This window comes from Mustelus asterias, chromosome 3 (genome assembly GCF_964213995.1).
Source record: "Mustelus asterias chromosome 3, sMusAst1.hap1.1, whole genome shotgun sequence".
Taxonomy (NCBI): domain Eukaryota; kingdom Metazoa; phylum Chordata; class Chondrichthyes; order Carcharhiniformes; family Triakidae; genus Mustelus; species Mustelus asterias.
This window is the reverse complement of record NC_135803.1, coordinates 154,435,792-154,459,413: the sequence shown is the minus strand read 5'-3', so window position 1 is coordinate 154,459,413 and position 23,622 is coordinate 154,435,792. Positions and strand designations below refer to the sequence as shown.

Genomic DNA, 23,622 nt, shown 5'->3' with positions numbered 1-23,622 from the left:
GCCTCCTTCTGCACTGTGGGGATTCTATGATTCTAAAAGTTTGGTCAAAGGTAGGTTTTGAGCACCATCTTAGAAGGAGAGAAAAGTGCAATGGCCAAGAGTTTTAGGGAGAGAATTCTGGAATTCAAGCAACTGAAGGCTCAGTTGTCTAATAGGACACTAAGAACAAAAAGTTAAGGATGTGATAGGAGGCCAGAATTGGAGGAGTGAGGGCTTCCTGCAAGTAGCAGGGCTGGAGGAGATTACAGGGAGGCAGCGAGGTCTTGAATGTGCTTGGAGTCTACAGTTTGACTATTTTTTTGAAAAGATTTGAAACCAAACAAACTTGGAAAATCATCTTTATTGATAGTTAATATAACAAAAATTGAGAATGTACACCTAATTTTAATTATACACATAGAAAGGAGCACAATGGTGTGAGGGAGTTGGGGGCGGGGGGGGGGGGGGGGGGGGGGGGAAGAGAAAGTAATTATGCAAAGTAGAAGAGCTCCTGTTAAAAAATGTGACAGACTTAACTTCACTTTTTTGTAAAGCGACGTCTTTTGCACAAGTTCTTTTTTAAAATCTGTTGAAAATCCAGACAATAGTTGGTAAAGACGGCAGGCAAAATCCAAAGGGGGCATTCAGAATGCAGCTGGGCAAGAAAAAAGTGTTCAGGTACTTCAAGGAATGAGCTTCTGATGGGTCAAACAGCCTTTATCATAAACCATCCTTGCACGAAGTACATCACTGACATCATCCAAAAACACTCATCTCTGCCAGGGACACGCTGTCAGTTTTCTGCATTACGCCAACCTCTGCACAGATTTCTTCTCCCTCCTTTTGTTTGTGAGAATTAGAATTGCTGTATGATCAATTTCCTTCGCATGTCATGAGTGAACTTGTTAATTTTGAAGAGATCACTTTCATAGAACGAGGTCATGTTGTGAATGTTGATCTGACGAGCCTGGAAAGAAAAAGAGCCAAGCCTTAAAACAACCAAATCAGCAGAAGAGACAGAGAGAGAGAGAGAGAGAGGCTCTCAATAGCTTAAATGCTGACAAAAAGGAACAATGCGATTCAATAACATTCAATAATGCAGGTACACAACAAATGTACACTTCACGTCAACCAGAGCACTGGACTGGGAACACAAACATCATTGAAGCTCCCATTAAGTCTTAAAAACACTGCTCTATAAAAACAAGTTCATTTTATTGTTTTGCCCACATTTATACCAGGAAATTTCCCACACTACTTAAATCTGCCAGTTAGTTGGCTACAGGATTCCCTAAACACCCATGAAAATTTTGGAATTCCACGCAACTGAAACAGAATTGGACTTGATCAATGAATTAACCTGGCCAATCATCCAGAGATGCATAAATTTACAATTCTTCAAAAAAAAACAATACACGTATATAGCAGTGTTTCGTTGAACAGTGTTTTGTTTACAGCAACATGGGGGGGGGGGGGGGGGGGAGAGAGAGAGAGAAGAGAGAGGGGGGGAGAGAGAGAGAGAGAGAGTGCGGAGGACATGTTTCCCTCCTCCCCACCCTCACAAACAAATTGACATGGGTTTCTCACCTGGCTTCTTACCTCGCTCAGGAGATTACATGGCTTTTGGTTGGGGCAAGTAAATGTAGTGTGATACTATAATTGTATCAGGCAGGCTGATGCACCGGAGGAATTTTCCTCCCCTGTCCATCATTATTCTGGGGGATTTTAACAGTGCAATGAAGTTACTGTTAATGTAAGCCTACTTCTGACTAATAAATAAACTGAACTACTTACTTACTTATTCATCTAAAATAACACAGACAACCAATCTGGTTCTTGAAACTGCCACAACACGGCAGAGTATCCAAAATCTAAAGTAGAACAGCATTCTGTTCCCCACACAGCACAGGAACCAAGTACCAGAACCGGTTCCACAGAAGTCAATCTTACCCCTTGCTGTATATTGTTCAGTGCCCAGGCACGCAGCACTGGAGAACACAGACATAGCTGAAAATTAAGCAATCCCAACCCTTCAGGTGACATGCTAAGTCATGCAAGGAGGCATAGACAGACTTATACTATCTGCTCCCAGGTCTGCATGCCGCAGTGTTAGCAAGTTATATGATCATGGGAGTGTGAGGGGACTAAAACTTCACTAAATTTTAGAAACGGTGCCAAGGACCTTTTAAAATGGTTGAAGTTTTGTCCGTGTGTGACCCTCCAACAAAACGAATTACGGATAGTATCAGGAAAACTTCACCTCGTGACCTTTGTGTGTGCAACACAAACCAAATTCAAAGAACTATACAAAGGTCATCTGCATTTCATAACCCACTCTGGTCCAAGTGGAGCCTACTGGTCTGCTAGGACAAAGGGCTCTGAGACATTCCTTTCAATTCTTAATGGCTGGGAATTTCAGTGACCCAGACAAGGGTTAGATATCCTTTGTCAAAGGCATTGTGGAGGGATGGGAGACATGTCACATAGATCTCTAATTTGGGGAACCAGTACCATTACCTTGTGGAATTACAAGTATGTTTGTTGTTTACCATCCTACAAGCAGCCACCAGAAAAGGAGCTCAATCCAGGCTGAATACCTGGCCCCATCTACACTTTCTACTGGAAATTGTCTACACCCTAGCTATGACTGTAACACTACATTCTGCACTCTCTCCTTTCCTTCCCTATGTATTTTTTAAATTCATTCATGGGACATGGGCGTCGCTGGCTGGACAGCATTTATTGCCCATCCCGTATGCCTGAGGGCAGTTGAGAGTCAACCACATTGCTGTGGCTCTGGTGTTACATTCAGGCCAGACCAGGGGGTGGCACGGTAGCAAAGTGGTTAGCACGGCTGCTTCACAGGGACCCGGTTTCGAATCCCAGCTCGGGTCGCTGTCTGTGTGGAGTTTGCACATTCTCCCTGTGTCTGCGTGGGTTTCCTCCGGGTGCTCCGGTTTCCTCCCACAGTCCAAAGATGTGCGGGCTAGGTTGATTGGCCATTCTAAATTGCCCCTTAGTGTCCCGGGATGCATAGTTTAGAGGGGTTAGTGGGTAAATACGTCGGGATATGTGGATAGGGCCTGGGTGGGATTGTGGTTGGTGCAGACTCAATGGGCCGAATGGCCTCTTTCTGCACTGTAGGATTCTAAAAGGTAAGGATGGCAGATTTCTTTCCCTAAAGGGCATTAGTGAACCAGATGTGTTTTTCCGACAATTGACAATGGTTTCATGGTCATCAGTAGATTCTTAATTCCAGATATTTTTTATTGAATTCAAATTCCACCATCCGCCGTGGTGGGATTCAAACCTGGGTCCCCCAGGACATGAGCTGAGTTTCTGGATTAATATTCCAACGATAATACCACAAGGCCACCGCTTCCCCTGTACGATATGCTTTGTCTGTATAGCGTGCAAGAAGCAATACTTTTCACTAATACAAATACATGTGACAATAATAAATCAAATCAAAAATTTTGTACCATCGCCTACAAGACTGATTCACCTGTGTGTGCCATTCATTGTGTGAAGTCAACATCACCGGTAAAGTGAATACCCAGTTCACAGATCTCTGCGAAGGAATACCACATTGGACTTTGATTCTGGACCCTGGAACCCACGTAAAACCACTACTCAGGTTTAAGGTGCTGGGGGGTAGGTACAGAGGAGATGTCAGGGGTAAGTTTTTCACTCAGAGGGTGGTGGGTGAGTGGAATCGGCTGACGTCGGTGGTGGTGGAGGCAAACTCGTTGGGGTCTTTTAAGAGACTTCTGGATGAGTACATGGGATTTAATGGGATTGAGGGCTATAGATAGGCCTAGAGGTAGGGATATGATCAGCGCAACTTGTGGGCCGAAGGGCCTGTTTGTGCTGTGGCTTTCTATGTTCTATGTACTCCTTTCTGCGGTCTCCATACTGTAAATCTCTCTTTTCTCTATCCCTCTTTTATTGTATGAATGCAAATGTGTGGCAACATTGCAACTCCCCTCCCATGTTTTGAGTGTGTGCAAATAAACTAACCCTATGAGTTCATCCTACCTTGAGTTTGCTGTGGAGTAAATAGAAATTGGGAGGTTATGACGCATCCGTATAAAATGTTGGTTAGGCCACAGCTAGTATATGCTGTTCTGGTCGCCACACTATAGGGAAGATGTGATTGCACTAGAGTGCGCAGAGGAGATTCACCAGGATGCTTTTTGGGGCAGGAGTGTTTCAGCGAGTAAGAGAGGCTACTTATGCGGGGGCTGTTTTTCCTGTTTAGAGTAGAGAAGGCTGAGGGGGACATGATTGAGTGCACAAAGTTATGAAGGACATCGTGGGGAAATTTAATTACTCTCTTAGTTGAGGGGTCAATAACCAGGGGGCATAGATTTAAGGTAAGAAGCAGAGAGTTAGATGGGATTTGAGGGAAAACCTTTTCCACCAAGAGGGTGGTGGAAATCTGGAACTCTGTCTGGAAGGGTGGTAGAGGTAGGAATCCTCAACATTTAAGAAGCATTTGGGTGAGCATTTGAAATGCCATAGCATACAAGGCAATGGACCAAGTGCCGGAAAATGGGATTAGAATAGATAGGTGCTCGATGACCAGTGCAGACATGATGGGCCAAAGGGCCTCTTTCTATGCTGTATAACTACAGAACACCAAAACCCGAGGGGGGTTGGGAAATACTCTACCGCTTACAAAGGTAGAAGCAAATCAAAACACCTTTCTGTTTACAGATGGGTGGTAAAGGAGAAATCAGTATGGTCCATAACAAGGGATAAGACCCAATTGTGTCCTAGGGATGGTATCTACTCCCACTACAGGCCACTAAGATAGTCATCAACACAAAACAGCAGATAATTTCCCCTCCTTCTTCGATCAAAGTAGGTGACTACAAAGCAAGTGAGAAACTGGGAGCTTTCTAAGCTGTAATAGAGGGTACAATACTTATCAATCCAGTTGATGTGTGTGTTTTATTTTCTGTTAAGAATAGATCTTAAAACCTTTATTGAATTGCATAGTCCAAAGTTGGCAGGAGATCACAAACTGCAACACCACCTCCACATTCCTGTTTACCTTATCCACCAAATCTTTTTCAGGTATTTCAATGGTGTCCTGTTGTGCCCCATATCTATTGCGTTGGTACGTGGCCTGCTCTGCCACTAACTGCTTCAGAACGAAGAGCAGCAGCTCATTGTTGTCCCGTTTGAATGTCAAGTATCTTGAAAACGTCTGAGGGGGAAGAAAGAGTGGGAAAATTCAATGCAGTGGTTAGAAATAAACTTTGATGAACACATCTCCCATGAGCTCAATTTAAAAAAACAAATTGAAACTGAAAACTTTTGCTTCCAGCATCAATTTGAATTCTGCCCAGCCTGACAGAATTCTCTCCCTGATCCCCATGTGTAATGAATTTGGATTGTTCCAATCCAGCGTTGAGTGAGCGTGGGCCCAACAATGCAATCCAATATCCCCAGTGAGTACCATTAATGACCAGATCAGTAGCACAAACACTATTACTTGGGATTTCCTTAGGCAGATGGGCCAAGCAGAAAATAGAGTTCTGCAAATTAAATTTAGTTTTGAAAAAAAAAAACTTAGAAGCTTCTGTCATTACAGTCACAACTTTAAAACTAATGTGAGCAACTACTGGTGCACTTCATTCAATGCGGCTGGGTGATTTAATTAAGCAACTTTTCAATAAAGAAGGACAAGGAAAAGCAGTAGACTACAGGCCAATAGTCTAACATCAGTTATTGGGAAAATACTGGAATCTATTAATAAGGAATAATGCACTTAGAAAACGGCACGGTAGCACAGTGGTTAGCACTGCTGCTTCACAGCTCCAGGGTCCCGGGTTCGATTCCCGGCTCGGGTCACTGTCTGTGTGGAGTTTGCACATTCTCCTCGTGTCTGCGTGGGTTTCCTCCGGGTGCTCCGGTTTCCTCCCACAGTCCAAAGATGTGCGGGTTAGGTTGATTGGCCAGGTTAAAAATTGTCCCTTAGAGTCCTGGGATGCGTAGGTTAGAGGGATTAGCGGGTAAATATGTGGGGGTAGGGCCTGGGTGGGATTGTGGTCGGTGCAGACTCGATGGGCCGAATGGCCTCCTTCTGCACTGTAGGGTTTCTATGGTTTCTAAGGTTTCTAAAAGCATAGTATGATTAGGACAAGTCAACAATGTTTTAACTAAAGAGAAATGGTGTCTGACAAATTTATAGCATTTTTTTGTCGATGTAACTAGTAAAGTATTTAAAGGGAAGCCAGTAGACGTGGTATACCAGGATTTTTAAAAGACATTCCATAAAAGTGTCACGTAAAAGGTTAACAGGCAAGGTAAATGGTATGGCCTTTATTGCGAAGGGGATTGGAGTACAAGAATAAATAAGTCTGGCTACGTTTGTACCGGGTTTTGGCGAGACCACATCTGGAATACTGTGTGCATCTTTGGTCTCCACGTTTAAGGAAGGACATATTTGCATTGGATGTGGTACAGCAAAGGTTCATTAAATTGGTCCCTGGGATGAGGGGGTTGTCCCTCATGATGAAAGGCAGAGTAAACTGGGTTTATATTCTCTGGAATTTAGCAGAATGAGGGGCGATCTCATTGCAGCCTACAAAACTCTGAAGGGGCTTGAGAAGGTGGATGCTGAGGGATTGTTTTCATCGGTTGTTGAATCTAAATCCGAGGGGCATAGTTTCAGGATAAAAGGCCGATCATTCAGGACTGTGATGCAGAGAGCAGAGAAATTACTCCACTCTTAAGAGTTGTTAATCTTTGGAACTCTATATCTGAGGATTGCAGATGCCCCATCATTAAATGCATTTATGGCCGGATTAGACAGATCTTTGGTCTCAGGGAAATAAGGGTTATGGGAGTCCAAGATCAGCCATGAGCATACTGAATGGTGGAGCAGGCTCAATAGGCCACAGGGTTTACTCGTGCTCCTATTTCTTGCGTTTTTGCAAAAGATGCTGCACTGGCATAGATTAACCTATAGGCCGTTGCAATCAGCTGCATGAGATAGATAGATCCTAGAAAATCCACAAGGTCTGAATTATTAATACCTGAAATTGGACAGTAAGAATTGCATTTTAAACTTTTTTTCCTCCTTCAATTATTGGCCTACCAGTCACATTTTTTTGTGCAATATACTAACAACATTTTATGTCACAATATTCTTTTGGATAGCTGACACAATACACGGGAGATATCACTTGGAGGGTTTCCTCAGAGGACTGAACACCACTGGGTTAAACCCAACAAATTTCCAGTCAGCCCTTTAGAATGCACCCTGCCATTCCAATGTTATTCATACTCGGGGCTGGACAAAGATCGAATTTGACCTAATCTGATAATAGTATAAAGATATAAATTTCACATCTGTCACTCACACACAATTGAGACCATCTTCTACCTTGCTCCGTAACGCAACCACGCTACAGTAGCAAAATCAACAAAAAGAAAAATCACGAAAGCCACCTTCTTCTCACTCACCTTCCTCATACTCCTCATGACGCTAAACTTCTGTGTGTCGATGAAACTCTCCAGCATGACCCGAATGGCCATGTTGACATCATCCTCCATCACATAGTCTCTCAGGTGAATGCGAGCATGCGCCTCGGCCATACGAATCATGGATTCAATGTGGCGCACTGTGATGGGAATACTACCTGTGGCCTACATGGGAGAAAAATATGTGCATCAAATAAGTGACATTCGAGAATGTCTAACAATCGGCACCATCTTGCACTGATGTTGAAGAGGCCCAAGATTGGAACATCACTCAATGCTGGCTGCTTTGAAACAACATGTCACATACACCCTTTCTTTTGCCCACTGCCGGTCCCTCCTGCTCTCTCTCTCTTCTTTTCCTCCGGAGACTTGGATGTCTCAGGGACAGGACTGGATACTCCAGGTGCCGGGATTCAGATGTTTCAGGAAGGACAGGGAGGGAGGCAAGAGAGGGGTGGGGTGGCACTGCTGATCAGGGATAGTGTCACAGCTGTAGAGAAGGTGTATGCTGTGGAGGGATTGTCTACAGAGTCTCTGTGGGTGGAAGTTCGGAGTGGGAAGGGGTCGATCACTTTGCTGGAAGTTTTCTATAGGCCGCCCAATAGTAACAGGGAGGTGGAGGAGCAGATAGGGAAACAGATCCTGGAGAGATGCAATAATAGCAGAGTTGTTGTGATGGGAGACTTTAATTTCCCAAACATAGATTGGAATATCCTTAGGGTAAGGGGATTGGATGGGGAGGAGTTCGTTAGGTGTGCTCAGGAGGGTTTCCTGACACAGCATGTGGACAAGCCTACAAGAGGAGAGGCTATACTTGATCTGATACTGACCAATGAACCTGGACAGGTGTCAGATCTCTCAGTGGGAGAGCATCTTGGGGATAACGATCATAGCTCTATCTCCTTTATGCTTGCATTGGAAAAAGAGAGGATCAGGCAAGCTAGGAAAGCATTTATATGGAGTAAGGGGAAATATGAAGACATAAGGCAGCAAATTAGAGGAGTAAATTGGAAGGAGGTATTCTCGGGGAAATGTACTGAAGAGAGGTGGCAGTTTTTCAAGGAATGTCTGTCTAGAGTTCGTAAGAAGTTTAACAACACCAGGTTAAAGTCCAACAGGTTTATTTGGTAGCAAAAGCCACACAAGCTTTCGAGTGTGGCTTTTGCTACCAAATAAACCTGTTGGACTTTAACCTGGTGTTGTTAAACTTCTTACTGTGTTTACCCCAGTCCAACGCCGGCATCTCCACATCATGTCTAGAGTTCTACAGGACAACGTTCTGAGCAGACAGGAAGGAATTGGTAGGTTAAAGGAACCGTGGTGCACAAAAGCTGCGCAGGACCTAGTCAAGAAGAAAAGGAGAGCATACAGAAGGTTCAGAGAGCTTGGTGAAGATAGGGATCTAGATGAGTATACAGCTTGTAGGAAGGGACTAAAGAAGGAAATTAGGAGAGCCAGAAGGGGTCATGAGAAGGCCTTGGCAGGTAGAATTAAGGAAAACCCTAAGGCGTTCTATAAATATGTGAAGAGTAAAAGGATGAGACGTGAAGGAATAGGGCCTATAAAAGGTGAAGGTGGGAAAGTCTGTACAGAACCAGTAGAAATGGCAGAGGTGCTTAATGAGTATTTTGCCTCGGTTTTCACAGAGGAGAAGGACCTGGGTGGATGTACTGCAGGCTTGCAATGGACTGAAAAGATTGAGTATTTAGACTTTAACAAAGAGGTTGTGCTGGAATCTTTGAATGGCATCAAGATAGGTAAGTCACCGGGTCCGGATGGGATGTACCAGAGGTTACTGTGGGAGGTGAGGGAAGAGATTGCAGAGCCTCTGGCGATGATCTTTGCGTCGTCAATGGAGACTGGACAGGTGCTGGAGGATTGCGGATGTGGTTCCTATTTTCAAGAAGGGGAATAGGGATAGCCCAGGTAATTACCGACCGGTGAGTCTAACCTCAGTGGTTGGTAAGCTGATGGAGAAGATCCTGAGGGACAGGATTTATGAGCATTTAGAGAGGTTTAGTACGCTCAAGAATACTCAGCATGGCTTTGTCAAAGGCAGATCGTGCCTTATGAGCCTGGTGGAGTTCTTCGAAAATGTGACTAAACACATTGACAAAGGGAAAGCGGTAGATGTGGTTTATATGGATTTTAGCAAGGTGTTCAATAAGGTCCCCCATGCAAGGCTTCTAGAAAAAGTGAGAGGGCATGGGATCCAAGGGGCTGCTGCCCTGTGGATCCAGAACCGGCTTGCCCAAAGGAGGCAGAGAGTGAGTATAGATGGGTCTTTTTCTAAATGGAGGTCGGTCACTAGTGGTGTGCCCCAGGGATCTGTTCTGGGACACTTGCTGTTTGTCATTTTCATAAATGACCTGGATGAGGAAGTGGAGGGATGGGTTGGTAAGTTTGTCGACGACACGAAGATTGGTGGGGTTGTGGATAGTCTGGAGGGATGTCAGAAGTTACAGAGGGACATAGATAGGATGCAAGACTGGGCGGAGAAGTGGCAGATGGACTTCAACCCAGATAAATGCGTAGTGGTCCATTTTGGCAGGTCAAATGGGATGAAGGAGTACTATATAAAGGGAAAGACTTAGTATTGTAGAGGATCAGAAAGACCTTGGGGTCCGGGTCCATAGGACTCTAAAATCGGCCCCGCAGGTGGAGGAGGTGGTTAAGAAGGCGTATGGTGTGCTGGCCTTTATCAATTGAGGGATTGAGTTTAGGAGTCCGGGGATAATGATGCAGCTATATAAGACCCTCGTCAGACCCCACTTGGAGTACTGTGCTCAGTTCTGGTCACCTCATTACAGGAAGGATGTGGAAAAGATTGAAAGGGTGCAGAGGAGATTTACGAGGATGTTGCCTGGACTGAGTGGCATGCCTTATGAGGATAGGCTGAGGGAGCTCGGTCTTTTCTCCTTGGAGAGATTTAGGATGAGAGGAGACCTAATAGAGGTGTATAAGATGTTGAGAGGCATAGATCGGGTGGACTCTCAGAGGCTTTTTCCCAGGGTGGAAATGTCTGCTACGAGAGGACACAGGTTTAAGATGCTGGGGGGTAGGTACAGGGGAGATGTTAGGGAGGAGTTTTTCACAGAGGGTGGTGGGCGAGTGGAATCGGCTGCCTTCAGTGGTGGTGGAGGCAAACTCAATAGGGTCTTTGAAGAGACTCCTGGATGAGTACATGGGACTTAATAGGATGGAGGGTTATAGGTAGGCCTAAAAGGTAGGGATATGTTCGGCGCAACTTGTGGGGCCGAAGGGCCTGTTTTGTGCTGTAGTTTTTCTATGTTTCTATTCTATGAATAGGTTTGTGTGGACCACAGACATTGGCGAAGACCAGTTGGGATGAATGGCCATTTAAAAAAATATTTGCTCATGGGATGGCTAGACCAGCATTTATTGTTCATGTCCAATTGCCCTCACGAAGGTGGTGATGAGCTGTCTTCTTGAATCGCTGCAGTCCATGTGGTGTAGGCACACCCGGGCCAAGTTCCAGGATTTTGACTTAGCGACAGTGAAGGAACAGCAACATAATTCCGAATCAGGATGGTGTGTGAATTGGAGGGGAACTTGCAGGTGGCGCTGTTCCCAAGCATCTGCTGTCCTTGGCCTTCTGGTTGGTAGAGGTTGTGGATTTGGAAATTGCTGTCAAAGGAGCTTTGGTGAGTGCATGCAGATAGTACACCTACTGCCACTGTGTGTCAGTGGTGGAGCGAGTGAATGTATATCATGGTGGATAGGTGTCAATCAAGTGGACTGCTTTATGCTGTAGGGTATCAAGCTTCTTAAGTGTTGTAGGAACTGCACCCATTCAGGCAAGTGGAGAATATTCCATCACGATCCTGACTTGTGCCTTGTAGATGGTGGACAGTCTTTGGGGAGTCAGGAGGCGAACTACTTGCTGCAAGACTCCTAGCCTCTGACCGGCTTTTGTAGCCACAGTATTTATATGGCGACTCCAGTTGAGTTTCTGGTCAATGGTAACCCCCAGGCTTTTGATAGTGGGGATTCAGCAAAGCTAATACCATTGAATGTCAATTTTAGACTATACAAATTCTGTGTAAGGTTTGTGAGACAGTCGATTAACTGGGAGATGCCACCCCCTCCCTTCTGCAGCAAGTCTGCATTCTTATCTCCGCCTGGAACAAATTGCATTAGAGAAGCGGATATATTAGAGTGGTAGCTGTTTGGAAGGCTTATTTCACTCTTATAATTGAAAAAGATTCAACATCTGCCAAGTGTCATTTGTTCTGCACTCAAATTGGATGAATCTGATGCTACTCTTGAAATAACCTCCTATCCATACATTTTCACAAAATGCTGAATAACAGAGTAAGAGGCAGCAAGTCGTACAAAGAAATACACTTTGATCACATCACATGCAGATTTAAGCTGACTCAGTTTACCTTTGGACCAGAAAGTGTGTGTTCAATTCCAGACTCTGAGCTCTTGAGAGAATGCTATGTCCCATAGAATCCCTACAGTGCAGAAGGAGGCCATTCGGCCTATCAAGTCTGCACCGACAACAATCCCACCCAGGCCCTACTCCCATAACCCCCCATGTTTACCCTGCTAATCCCCCCTGACACTAAGGGGCAGTTTAGCATGGCCAATCAACCTAACCCGCACATCATTGGATTGTGGGAGGAAACCGGAGCACCCGGAGGAAACCCACGCAAACACGAAGAGAATGTACAAACCCCACACAGACAGTGGCCCGAGGCCGGAATTGAACCCGGGTCCCTGGTGCTGTGAGGAAGCACTGCTAACCACTGGGCCACCCTATCTAAGCATAATATGAATTCGATCAGCTAGATAGCCAATATCTTTTCCCAAGAGGGGATCTTATTGAAACATATAAGATGATTAGAGGTTTAGATAGGGTGGATAGTGATAGCCTTTTTCCTCTGATGGAGAAATCCAGCACGAGGGGGCATGGCTTTAAATTGAGGGGGGGTAGTTATAGAACCGATGTCAGGGGTAGGTTCTTTACCCAGAGGGTGGTGAGGGATTGGAATGCCCTGCCAGCATCAGTAGTAAATGCGCCTAGTTTGGGGGCGTTTAAGAGATCCGTAGATAGGTTCATGGACGAAAAGAAATTGGTTTAGGTTGGAGGGTCACAGTTTTTTTTTTTAACTGGTCGGTGCAACATCGTGGGCCGAAGGGCCTGTTCTGCGCTGTAATGTTCTATGTTCTATGTTCTAAAGGTAGGGGAGTCTAAAACTAGAGGGCATAAGTTTAAGTGAGAGGGGAGAGATACAAAAGTGTCCAGAGGGGCAATTTTTTCACAGAGGGTGGTGAGTGTCTGGAACAAGCTGCCAGAGGTAGTAGTAGAGGCGGGTATAATTTTGTGTTTTAAAAAGCATTTAGATAGTTACATGGGTACGATGGGTATAGAGGGATATGGGCCAAATGCGGGCAATTGGGATTAACTTAGGGGTTTTAAAAAAAAAGGGCGGCATGGACAAGTTGGGTTGAAGGGCCTGTTTCCATGCTGTAAACCTCAATGACTCTAAACCTCTATGAGTGACACATCACTGCTACTCTCCATCAGCAGATTGTATGGTGGATGCAGGTCAGACAAGTATTTCTGTACAGTCCGTGCTCTCACTGTCAAACACAATTGCAGCATCTTTCAGTTCTGCATGACTGAATATTTTCTCTATCCCATGCGTATAACTGCTCATACTACTGATACAAGTATAGCAGCAAATAAATGGGAATACCACGGCACTATTGCAAACAGCAGGGGCGTTATCCCCCTTGTCCTTGCCAATGTTTGTTCCTAAGTCAACATCACAGATTACCTGATCACTGCTTTTTGTGTGGGCTTGCTGTGCGCTTCCTACATTACTATAGTGACTACACTTCAAAAGTACTTAACTGGTAAGTAAAGCACTTGGGACATCTGCTGGTCACGAAATGCTCTAGAAATACACATCTTTCTAAGGAGATTAAAGATGAGATGAGAGTTGTTCTAACAAATTAAAAATAAATAGAAAAGTTATTTAATCTAAAGAAGCTAAAAAAATGACACATGCTGGGACATAAACGGGAGGAGAATAGAGGACCTAGAAATTGCATGTATTCTAGTGAGTACAGATATATGTTGGATAATTGGAGACCGTGACTGATGTAATGCCCATTTCCACTGAGAGTGATGGATCTTACCCAAATAATTCAAAATCATAGAAAAATCTCCCCTGAACCCTCTCGAGGCTATCACCCCTTTTCTATTCTACCTTTGGCCTAACTACCTTTTGCAGCACAACCTCCCTATTCTTATAATCTGTGTCTCAGCTAAATATTCCATATGCCTCTTGACACATCTACCTGTCCGCCTTCAGGGACCTGTGGACAATGCACTGTCCTTTGCTCCTCCACACTTCTTTGTATCTTCCAATTTGAGTATTCACTTGTCTTGTTAGCCTTTCCCAAAATGCATTATCTCACACTCTGGAGCCACTCTTTGCCACTGTTGTGCCCATCTAGCCAGTGCACTGGTATCTTCTTAATCATCATCCAAACGGCCGAATGTAGTACTCACTTGCAGATTTCTTAATCATGCTCCCTACGTTTGGCTTTAAACCATTGATACATAATCGCAAAAAGAAAGGACCTAGTACAAATTTGTAGATGATACAAAGAGGCACGATAGTAAAGCAAGAAAGCTGTAAGGGAATATTGTTCAGATAGTTACTGAGAAGACAAAGGAGTTAGCAAGAAATCATTAAAAACTTAAGAGAATGAGAGCAAAAGCAGAATGGGTTTTTTCTTACCATTGACTCCTTTCGAAGGTCACTATACATCTTGGCCACTTTGTCCTGGTCCATCTGATTCAACTTCGGATGGACTTTCTCTTTGCCATAAATGATATATTTCTTCAGCAGCTCCTGTTGGATAGGATCCACCCCGTACGTGTTTGGCAAATAAGTTTCTTCTGGTTCTCCATTCATATAATCCTTGTTGCTTGGGTGGTTTTTGATGTGACTGGCCACAACAAAGCGGGCTAGCAATTCATCCTGTGTAAGGTAGGTAGTGAATAATTACAGCTGTCATTGCATGGCACACATCATTAAAAACCTTCCAACTAAGATTGGATAAGGAAGGAAAGCACAATATCCTCATAGTTCAAAGCACTAGATTTGGGGAGGAGAGACATGGAAAATTAACAACATGGGATGTCCAGTGTGTCTGTGCCATCCACAAGTTATCCAGCCCTCTCCAACAAACCACCTTCAGTCCTACAATCCTCAGATCAAAGCTTCACTCTGGCCTCTTGCTTAACCCATTTCTTTCACCCCACTAGTGGTGACCCTGCCTTTAGCTTTATGGACACCAAGCTCTGGAATTCCCTCCCTAAAACTCTCCACCTCTATTCTCAACATACTTAAATTTACCTCTGACCACATGCTCTATTATTCCACATTGCTTGCTGTCAAATCTGGTCTTGTCCACTGCTCGACTACAGAAAGTCAGTTCACAGAATCCCCACAGTGCAGAAGATGACCATTCGGCCCATTGAATCTGCACCGACTCTTACCCAGGCCCTATCCCAGCAACCCCATGTATTTACCCTCCTAATCTATATATCTTGGGACACTAAGGGGCAACTTCCCATGGCCAATCCACCTAACCCGCACATCTTTGGACTGTGGGAGGAAACCCACGCAGACATGGAAAGAATGTGCAAACTCCACATAGACAGACAGCCAAAGCTGGAATTGAACTCTGGTCCCTGTGCTGTGAGGCAGCAGTGCTAACCACTGTGCCAATGTGTTGTCCATATATTTCCCAGAAAGTATAGAACTGAAGCCAGTCTTTTACATACTTTCACATTTATTTACAGAGCTACAGCATTACAAGCAGACATTGCCTAATCCAATAGCCACAGTTTCAGTATGTCCATTCGTAGGGGCACAATTGAATCCCCCAGTTCATGACCACAGCCTGTGTTCAATTAAAATGCAAACAACATATCTTAGCACATGAAAAACAAATTTTAAAAAACACTCGGGGTCAAATTGTTCCACTTGTATCACTGCAATAGGAACTTTACATCAAAACAAAACTGTGTCAACCAACGAGAACAGAATTTAATTCTTACCTGAACAGGGTCAATAGTATCTCGAACAACACAAAGAACATCAAATCTAGACACAATAGGCTCCGAAAGATCCACATTCTCCGCAAAGGTCAAAGAAGGGTCATACCGACCACCTGAACAATACACAAGGTAGGTAAATAAATTAACATTGCCGCACACCACATCCCTGGAACATTCTTTCACTATTTGTTAAACGTAACAATGATTTTACACATTAAATAGCAGCATGGGTCAGCTGGGAACCTTGCCATCCCACTCGAGCACAGGATCTAGGCTAAAGCACCATTGAGCTGTGCAAAGTGCAGCATTGTCAGAGGTCCCAGCACTGAGTGAAGAGATGCTGGAATTAGACCCCGTCAGCCTACTCCGCTGATTCAAGCAGACTACAAAAATCACCAAAAGATATTCAAAAATATGACAGGAGTTGGCCAGCATTTCACCTCACTCACACCCGCTTGGGGTTATTAATTCAGCAAGATTTGGTTCTGCACAGTTTGGGAGCTGCATAAAATTCACAACAACAGTGACTGCTCCTAAATTTGAGACTTGATAAAGGTGTTACAAAGATCCCAAGTCTCTTTCATACAAGGGGACAGAATAAAACTTATACCATAAAACATATGAAATAAAAGCCCTTAACCCAGCAATTCGATAAAAACATGGTCGATCAGTTTGTGTGGCGTTCCACATTCCCCATCTACCCCTGATAACCTTTGATTCCCAAACAACTCCCTTTGTGTATTCAGAACAGGTCAAATCTCAGAAGGAATTGAGTGAAATGCACCCTAAAACCATGATTTGGATCATAGAAACCCTACAGTATAGAAAGAGGCCATTCGGCCCATCGGGTCTGCACCGACCACAATCCCACCCAGGCCCTACCCCCATATCCCTACATATTTACCCACTAATCCCTCTAACCTACGCATCTCAGGACACTAAGGGCAATTTTTAGCATGGCCAATCAACCTAACCCACACATCTTTGGATGATCCAATAATAAAAATTTGAACCAATCTTGTTTCCTCTTTACAGGTATATTCAATTGAATCATAGAAACCCTACAGTACAGAAAGAGGCCATTCGGCCCATCGAGTCTGCACCGACCACAATCCCACCCAGGCCCTACCCCCATATCCCTACATATTTTACCCGCTAATCCCTCTAATCTACACATCTCAGGACACTAAGGGGCAATTTTTTTAGCATGGCCAATCAACCTAACCCGCACATCTTTGGATTGTGGGAGGAAACCGGAGCACCCGGAGGAAACCCACGCAGACACGAGGAGAATGTGCAAACTCCACACAGACAGTGACCCAAGCCGGGAATCGAACCCGGGACCCTGGAGCTGTGAAGCAGCAGTGCTAACCACTGTGCTACCATGCCGCCCCATTGGTTGTAAATTTCCAGCATCTGCTATTTTACTTCCATGATTTGCAGTATCTTTTTTTTTCAAACTTTGGTGCAATAAAAAGCAAAACAATTCCATAATTTTTCAAAACCTACATCAGTCATGTCATTGGTTGATGTCCAGTGCCAGCAGTTTATTTAAAAAAAAGTCATCGCCCAAGTGTAGCAGCTCACTTAGTAAGGCTGTGTGAATAGCAATTGTATGCTCAGTGATATCCCACAAACTATAATGACATAAACAACCAACTTTGACAGTATTCCACTGAGGAGAAAACGCTGTCCAGGACACCAGGGAAACTCCCTAATCTACACTGAACAACAGCCCACCCAAACATGACCTTGTCCTTCATTTTAAAGGTGCTGAATCAGGACCTGTTAGCCCCTCAGTGCTGCCCACGAATGATTTGTGCGAGACTTGATCCCACAACCCTTCCACACTGAAAGCATAGATTTGCATTTTTACTGCACTTCAGAGCATCTGGAAGTACTTCACTACCAATTAAGCACTAACACGTCTCCTGCTCCACCAGAGGCCCAAACATCCCAGACCACTGCTACACAAATATCAAACATGCCTACCGCTCTATCGCCCGCCCACACTTTGGCAAATCAGACCACAAGGCTGTGCTCCTGCTCCCAGCTTACAAGCAAAAACTGAAGCGGGAGAATCCATCAAAGAGAGTTGTGCAATGTTGGTCTGAGGAATCGGATGATCTACTACGGGGCTGCTTGGAGTCAGTGGACTGGTCAGTATTTAAAAGCTCTGTGGCCAGCCTGAACGAGTACGCCACTACAGTAACTGACAACTTTGCAGTATCGTCATTGTTCTAATGTAGAAAACATAGCCAATTTTCACTTAGCAAGTTCCCACAAACAGCAAATGGACAGATAATTGTGTTTTAAAAAAAATGTTATTTTGACTGCAGGATATATATTGTCCGGGGCAGCAGGAAGAACTCCCCCGAAGGGTGTCTCCCCCCACTAACCTAATAAAACTGTCTTGATTTGAAAGACAGCATGGCTGTCTCTGCACTGGGTGTAGCAGCCCAGATTGTGCACTCTAGTCGGAGGAGTGAGACAAGCTCACAACCAAGTGCTATCCACTGAGCAATCACTGTCAACCCCTCTTTTAAAAAGTTTGCATTTGTGCGCAATGATTATATTTCCTCTTTGTTTTAATGACCTCTTTTCTTCCTCTTGATACAAGCCTAGGCTGAAAACATTGAGGAAGGGAAAGGGAATGGGTTCAAGTTGTTTAATACTATATGGAGGAAGTATCAGTCACATAAAAATAATTAACACTGGTGTATTCTATACAGTCCAGCTGCAGAGATAAATAAATTCAACTTCTCTATTTTTGGAACTGATGCAAGTTCCTTCAAACCAGTTCCCCAGAAGAGGCTAGAAGCGTAACTAACTGATTGTTTTGTACATCAGTTGCAATGAATTCAAACAGGGGGAATTATACTGAATGCACTGCACTTTTCATACTGTGAGGGATCCAAATCCTGTTTCTAAAAGTAGAAACACAGAAATGCTTGCTCGACCAAAAATGATTCTTCTAGTTCACTTACCATCATCCTGGTGGTTGCTTCTTATGCTAATGGAACAATTGACTGATCTTAGCCATTAATCCCTCAATTTACAACACTCGCAGGCAACAGAAATCTGTGCTGGAGATCCTTCGGATCACAGGGCTACACAAGCACTTGACTTTTAACTACCCTCTGATGTGCCACAGCAAGCCACAAGTATGTCAAAAAATGCTCAATCACTGCATTGACTGTAAAGCACTTTGGGACATTCTGTAGTTATGAAAGGCACTCGACAGGTATGTTTTCAGCGCACATTTGAAAACTTCCTTCAGGTACCAGCCATCTTTTCTCCTCATTGCTGCTGACCAGTGTTACATTCTGGTCAGATTCCAACTGGCAGCCAGTTTGGCTCCACAATTCTGCAGCCCAACAGGAGGCATTGTTTGATTTATTCTCACCTATGGGATTGGCAGCAGCAATTATCGTGCACCTAGCCTGAAGAGAAGTCACGATACCAGCCTTCGAGATGGAGATGCTTTGCTGTTCCATCGCCTCATGAATACTGGTCCTGTCCTGTTCATTCATCTGAAAATATAAAAGCAGCATCATCACACACGTCGCTCTTTCGAAAGGGATGTTAAACTTTGTCAGAAATCTCAGTTGGATGTAAAATATCCCACGACACTACATTTGCAACAGCAGGGGACTATCCCCAGTCTCCTGTCCAATACTTATCCCTCAATCGGTATCACAAAAACAGATTATCTGGTCATTATCACATTGCTGTTTGTGGGATCTCAGTGTGATTAAAATGGCTGCCATGTTTCCTACATTATAACAGTGATGACACTTCAAAATTGCTTCACTGTCAGTAAAGTTCATTGGGATGCTCAATGATCATGAAGGCATTATAGAAATGTAAGTCTTTTCGCTCCCCTTCAGTAAATTTTTGAACCTTTCTACAGGTACCAGGTTTGATTCCCAGCCTGCATGAAGTTAGACTGCTATCAAGTGTGAAACAACTAGCCATAGCAAACCAATAATCTGTTGATGCTCGCTAGGGAAGAACAAGTGCCAAGTCCAAATTTCTCTTGTGTGACATCTGGTAGAAGGTGCATGCTGTTTATCTCCCCTCTCTTTATTCTCAGGATGGTCATTTATTGCCCATCCCTAGTCACCTTTAACTGGTCACATCTCTTCTTCTGGAATAGGTTTTGATGCAACAAAGTGGCTTGCAACACCACTTTTCAGAAGCCGGGTGAGTCAACTACATTGGTGTAGGACGGGAATTGCAGGCAGTTTGGGTAAGAGCAGCAGGTTTGCGAGACATTAGGTGAACAGGTTAGCTTTGTGTAAGCTGGTAGTGTTAACTGGCACAACCTTATCACTCCAGGCTTTTTTTTAAGCCCAAAGTTAAATTCTCAAACTGTTATGGTGGGATAACAAACTCGGGCAAGTAACAGGCAAGGAGTGGAGATAGCTCAGGAGTGAATTACCCACTTTAAAATATATTTAAAAATCAGCAAAGAATGGTAATTGGGAAAAGGTTCCACACCACAGCTGGTGCCCAAGGAACTAGCTTGGAGCACAACTCAGCGTTTACAGGTAGAAAGTGGGGATGATGTGGAGATGCCGGCGTTGGACTGGGGTAGGCACAGTAAGTAGTCTCACAACACCAGATTAAAGTCCAACAGGTCTAACCTGTTGGACTTTAATCTGGTGTTGTGAAACTACTTAAAGTGGGGATGGTTACAGGCTGATAAAATTTTCTAAGTGTGGTTCTTCTTACCTTGTCAAACTCATCTATGAGACAGACTCCTCTATCTGCCAACACCAGAGCTCCAGCCTCCAAGGTCCATTCCCTGCTCACCGGGTTCCTCTGCACATAGGCGGTTAGACCAACAGCAGATGCACCTTGACCAGTGGTAAAGACTGCTCGACTGGAGACCTTCTCAGCATACTTCAGGAACTGTGATTTGGCCGTGCCTGGGTCACCACATAGCAGGACGTTGATGTCCCCACGGACCTTGTGCTTCCCACCTGAAGCCCAAGCAAGCAGAAAGAGAAATTTGTTTAAAATCCTCAAAAGTAGCATCAAGGAAGATCCAAGGTCTTCATGAAGCTAATTCCTTAATCTCCACTTGAGAAATCCAATACAAGAGGTTACAAACAGAAGAAATAGTCATCAATAAACTCAATAGAGAATTCATGGGAAACTTCTTCACCCACACAGTGATTAGAATATGGAACTCATACCATAAGGTCAAGTCAAACAGCATAAATGCATTTGAGGGAAGGCTACATGAACATGATGGTGATAGGGTGTGAGGAAGCTGGTGAAGCATACAGATTGGAGATCTTCAAACAAATAAAATAATGCACAGGGCTTGAGAACAAGAAATAGGATGAAAGATCAGTTTTGCTGTTAGCAAAGACACGTTCTTGGAGAAAAAGGTTAAAAAGTGGAGATAACGAGATGATGTAATGGGTCAAGCATTAGTAATTAGGTGACACCATAGTCTTAGAAAGTTTTAGAATGAAATGAACCTTGAGAATAAACACTCAAGTCTTTTTTTTTAAAATCAATTTACGGAACATCTTGAATTACAAAAAGATTCCAAGATGCAATCAAAAAAACGTTAAGAGACAAATGATGAGATAGTGGGTGCGATTTTCCAGCCCTGCTACGCTGGTTAAGTAGCAGAGCAGGGCAGGAAATGTGAGCGAGAGGCCAAAAACGGTAATCGCGACCGGCGTCTGGCTGGTCACGATTCATGCAGGCCACTTTTTATGGTGTAAACAGCGGTGTGCAGTTGATTTAAATATTTATATCCTAATTGAAATCTATTTAGCAAGCCTGGGACGGTATCGTCTGTGCCCACTGATGTTTCCAACCCTGCTGGTGGAGGTCCACACCAACAGGGATCATGTATGATCCCTTGCAACAGGGACCAGGCATGAAAGCCTCGCTGGTGGGACCGGAGGACATTGAGGCCCCCAGGAGATCAATGGCAAGGGGTTGCCACTGCCCACCTTGGCTTTGCTAGCCTGGCACACTGCCAGGGGGCAGGGCAAGGTAGGAGAGGAGAGAAGGGTGGGCAACTCTGCATGGCCGGGGGAGGAGGGGGGGGGGGGGGGGGGGGGCATCGGGGTGGTGGAGATGAAACATATGCAGTGGCCCCCTCAGCAGTCTGATGCCAGCCTCTTGAGTGTGATTAGGCCCCACCCCCACCGTTGGGAATCACCTGACAGTCTGTGTTGCACAGAGTGGCGTAAATTCACAAAGCTCGCCCAAGAAACAGGCAATGAAAAGCTTGGTCCACGGGATGGCTTTTAAGGCAGGTCTTAGGAGGAATGTGGTTAAATCTGTCAATGTTAACAAGGAAGCTTAATTTCTTAATATATCGACCTACCTGGGTTTTTAGCTTCACCTCCGAACAGTGCAAGCGCAAGGCCCCTTTTTATGTCCTCGTGACCATATATAGAAGGTGCAATACTAGCAAAGATCTAGGAATGGGGAGGAACAGATATTGTAATCAAAAGGTATAGATACAAAGTCAGTCGTAGCTATGCTTAGAATGTTTAGGCAGTTTAGTCTAATGCGGCTAGTATCCAGCGGTGTAACATGCACCACCTTCACCATGACTCAGAGTACAACAAGAATCCACTTTGCACATCACACACAGACATAGGAAAGTAAACTCAAAACTTTCATGGTCTCGCACTAAAGTCAATCATTCCAAAAAGTTGTAGACTTCCTGAAAACCACTGCTGGTACACGGGCACAGAAAAGCCTCATGATTATGCTGATCTGAGTCACAATGAAAACTGTTCCTTTGCTTTTACTTGGAAAAAAAGTGAAGTTTAATTGCTGGAAAGATTTTCAAATTTATACACCGCCCAAAATGTCTGCTGGTGCCAGAGAGGAGAGGGTGGAGACGGAATTATTTTCCCACTCCTGGTACCCAGTGCAAGTATGAGTAATAGGTCTGGTTTATCAAAGACCAGAAACAGAGTATATCTTCTGACAACATAGTAATCTTAAACTCCCCACATGGAACATTGAGCTCCTTCCCCAAAGCTGGGTGGAGGCAGAGCGAAGTCCAATCATGTACGTGCAAAGACAAAACAACCTCTGGATGTAATAAAGTGATCATTCCATTTTTGCACACCAAAGTTCTCAATACCTTCTGGACATGAAGCCAAATTGCATCTGGGGATGACTAGGCCTTGTGCTGAAATCCACAAAACCAGGAGTGAACACACGGGGAGATATTGAGCCAAATTTATCGGGTGAAACAAGCATGGGGGCAGGAGGAAACAGAGGAAATAATGAATTTTTCAGCAGTTGGCTCAGACACCTCATATTTTCTGGGGTTGTACCCACCAGCTGCCAATTTAACAGCCAACAATGTTCAAGCGTCCTGGGGACCTGCTTGAAACATGTGTTCTGCTGTTTGAATGTGATAACCAGCTGATCAAAAGACACTCTGACTGAACATGCCATAAACAGAGCCCAATTTCTCCTGTTTCCCAGAAAGGCCAAACCAGCACCCCTTGAAAAGATGAGGCCACCAAGAAAAATGCTTTTGACTTGCATTAGTTAACAGGCTTCTGCTCAAATATGCCTCAGAACATAAACATGCACATGTATGTGTGTGTGCATACCTGCACACACACACAGGAGATACATCCTGCGCTGTTCGGTTTTCTACCCAACTGCATTAATCAACTTTGATAGTTTAGATTTAAAGAACCCCTGCAGTGCAGGAGGCCACCATTCAAGTCCGCATCGACAACAATCCCACCCATGCCCTACCCCCGTCACCCCACATATATACCACACTAATCCCTCTAACCTATGCATCCCGGGACACCAAGGGTCAATTTAGCACGGCCAATCAACCTAACCCACACATCTTTAGAGTGTGGGAGGAAACCCACGCAGACACAGGGGGAACGTACAAACTCCACACAGTCACCCAAGCGGGAATCGAACCCAGGTCCCTGGAGCTGAAGGGCAGCAGTGCTAACCACTGCTACCCAGTGGTTATTCAGAGTTTTGCATCTGAAGCCTCACCCATCACA

At 44.4% G+C, this 23,622-nt stretch overlaps 1 protein-coding gene across 1 annotated transcript in view; it reads right to left on the bottom strand.

Annotated features, from left to right (window-relative positions):
• Positions 1-323: 323 nt before the first annotated feature.
• mcm2 (minichromosome maintenance complex component 2) overlaps positions 324-23,622 on the bottom strand; it is a 44,438-nt gene continuing 21,139 nt past the window's right edge. Inside the window, exons 10-17 of the mRNA XM_078209964.1 lie at positions 21,948-22,041; positions 20,324-20,574; positions 18,993-19,119; positions 15,587-15,699; positions 14,259-14,501; positions 7,459-7,641; positions 5,039-5,194; positions 324-946 (exon numbers count right to left, since the gene is read on the bottom strand). Of these exons, the coding sequence (XP_078066090.1) occupies positions 836-946; positions 5,039-5,194; positions 7,459-7,641; positions 14,259-14,501; positions 15,587-15,699; positions 18,993-19,119; positions 20,324-20,574; positions 21,948-22,041 (1,278 nt within the window). The 3' untranslated portion in view covers positions 324-835. The remainder of the gene's footprint in view (positions 947-5,038; positions 5,195-7,458; positions 7,642-14,258; positions 14,502-15,586; positions 15,700-18,992; positions 19,120-20,323; positions 20,575-21,947; positions 22,042-23,622) is intronic.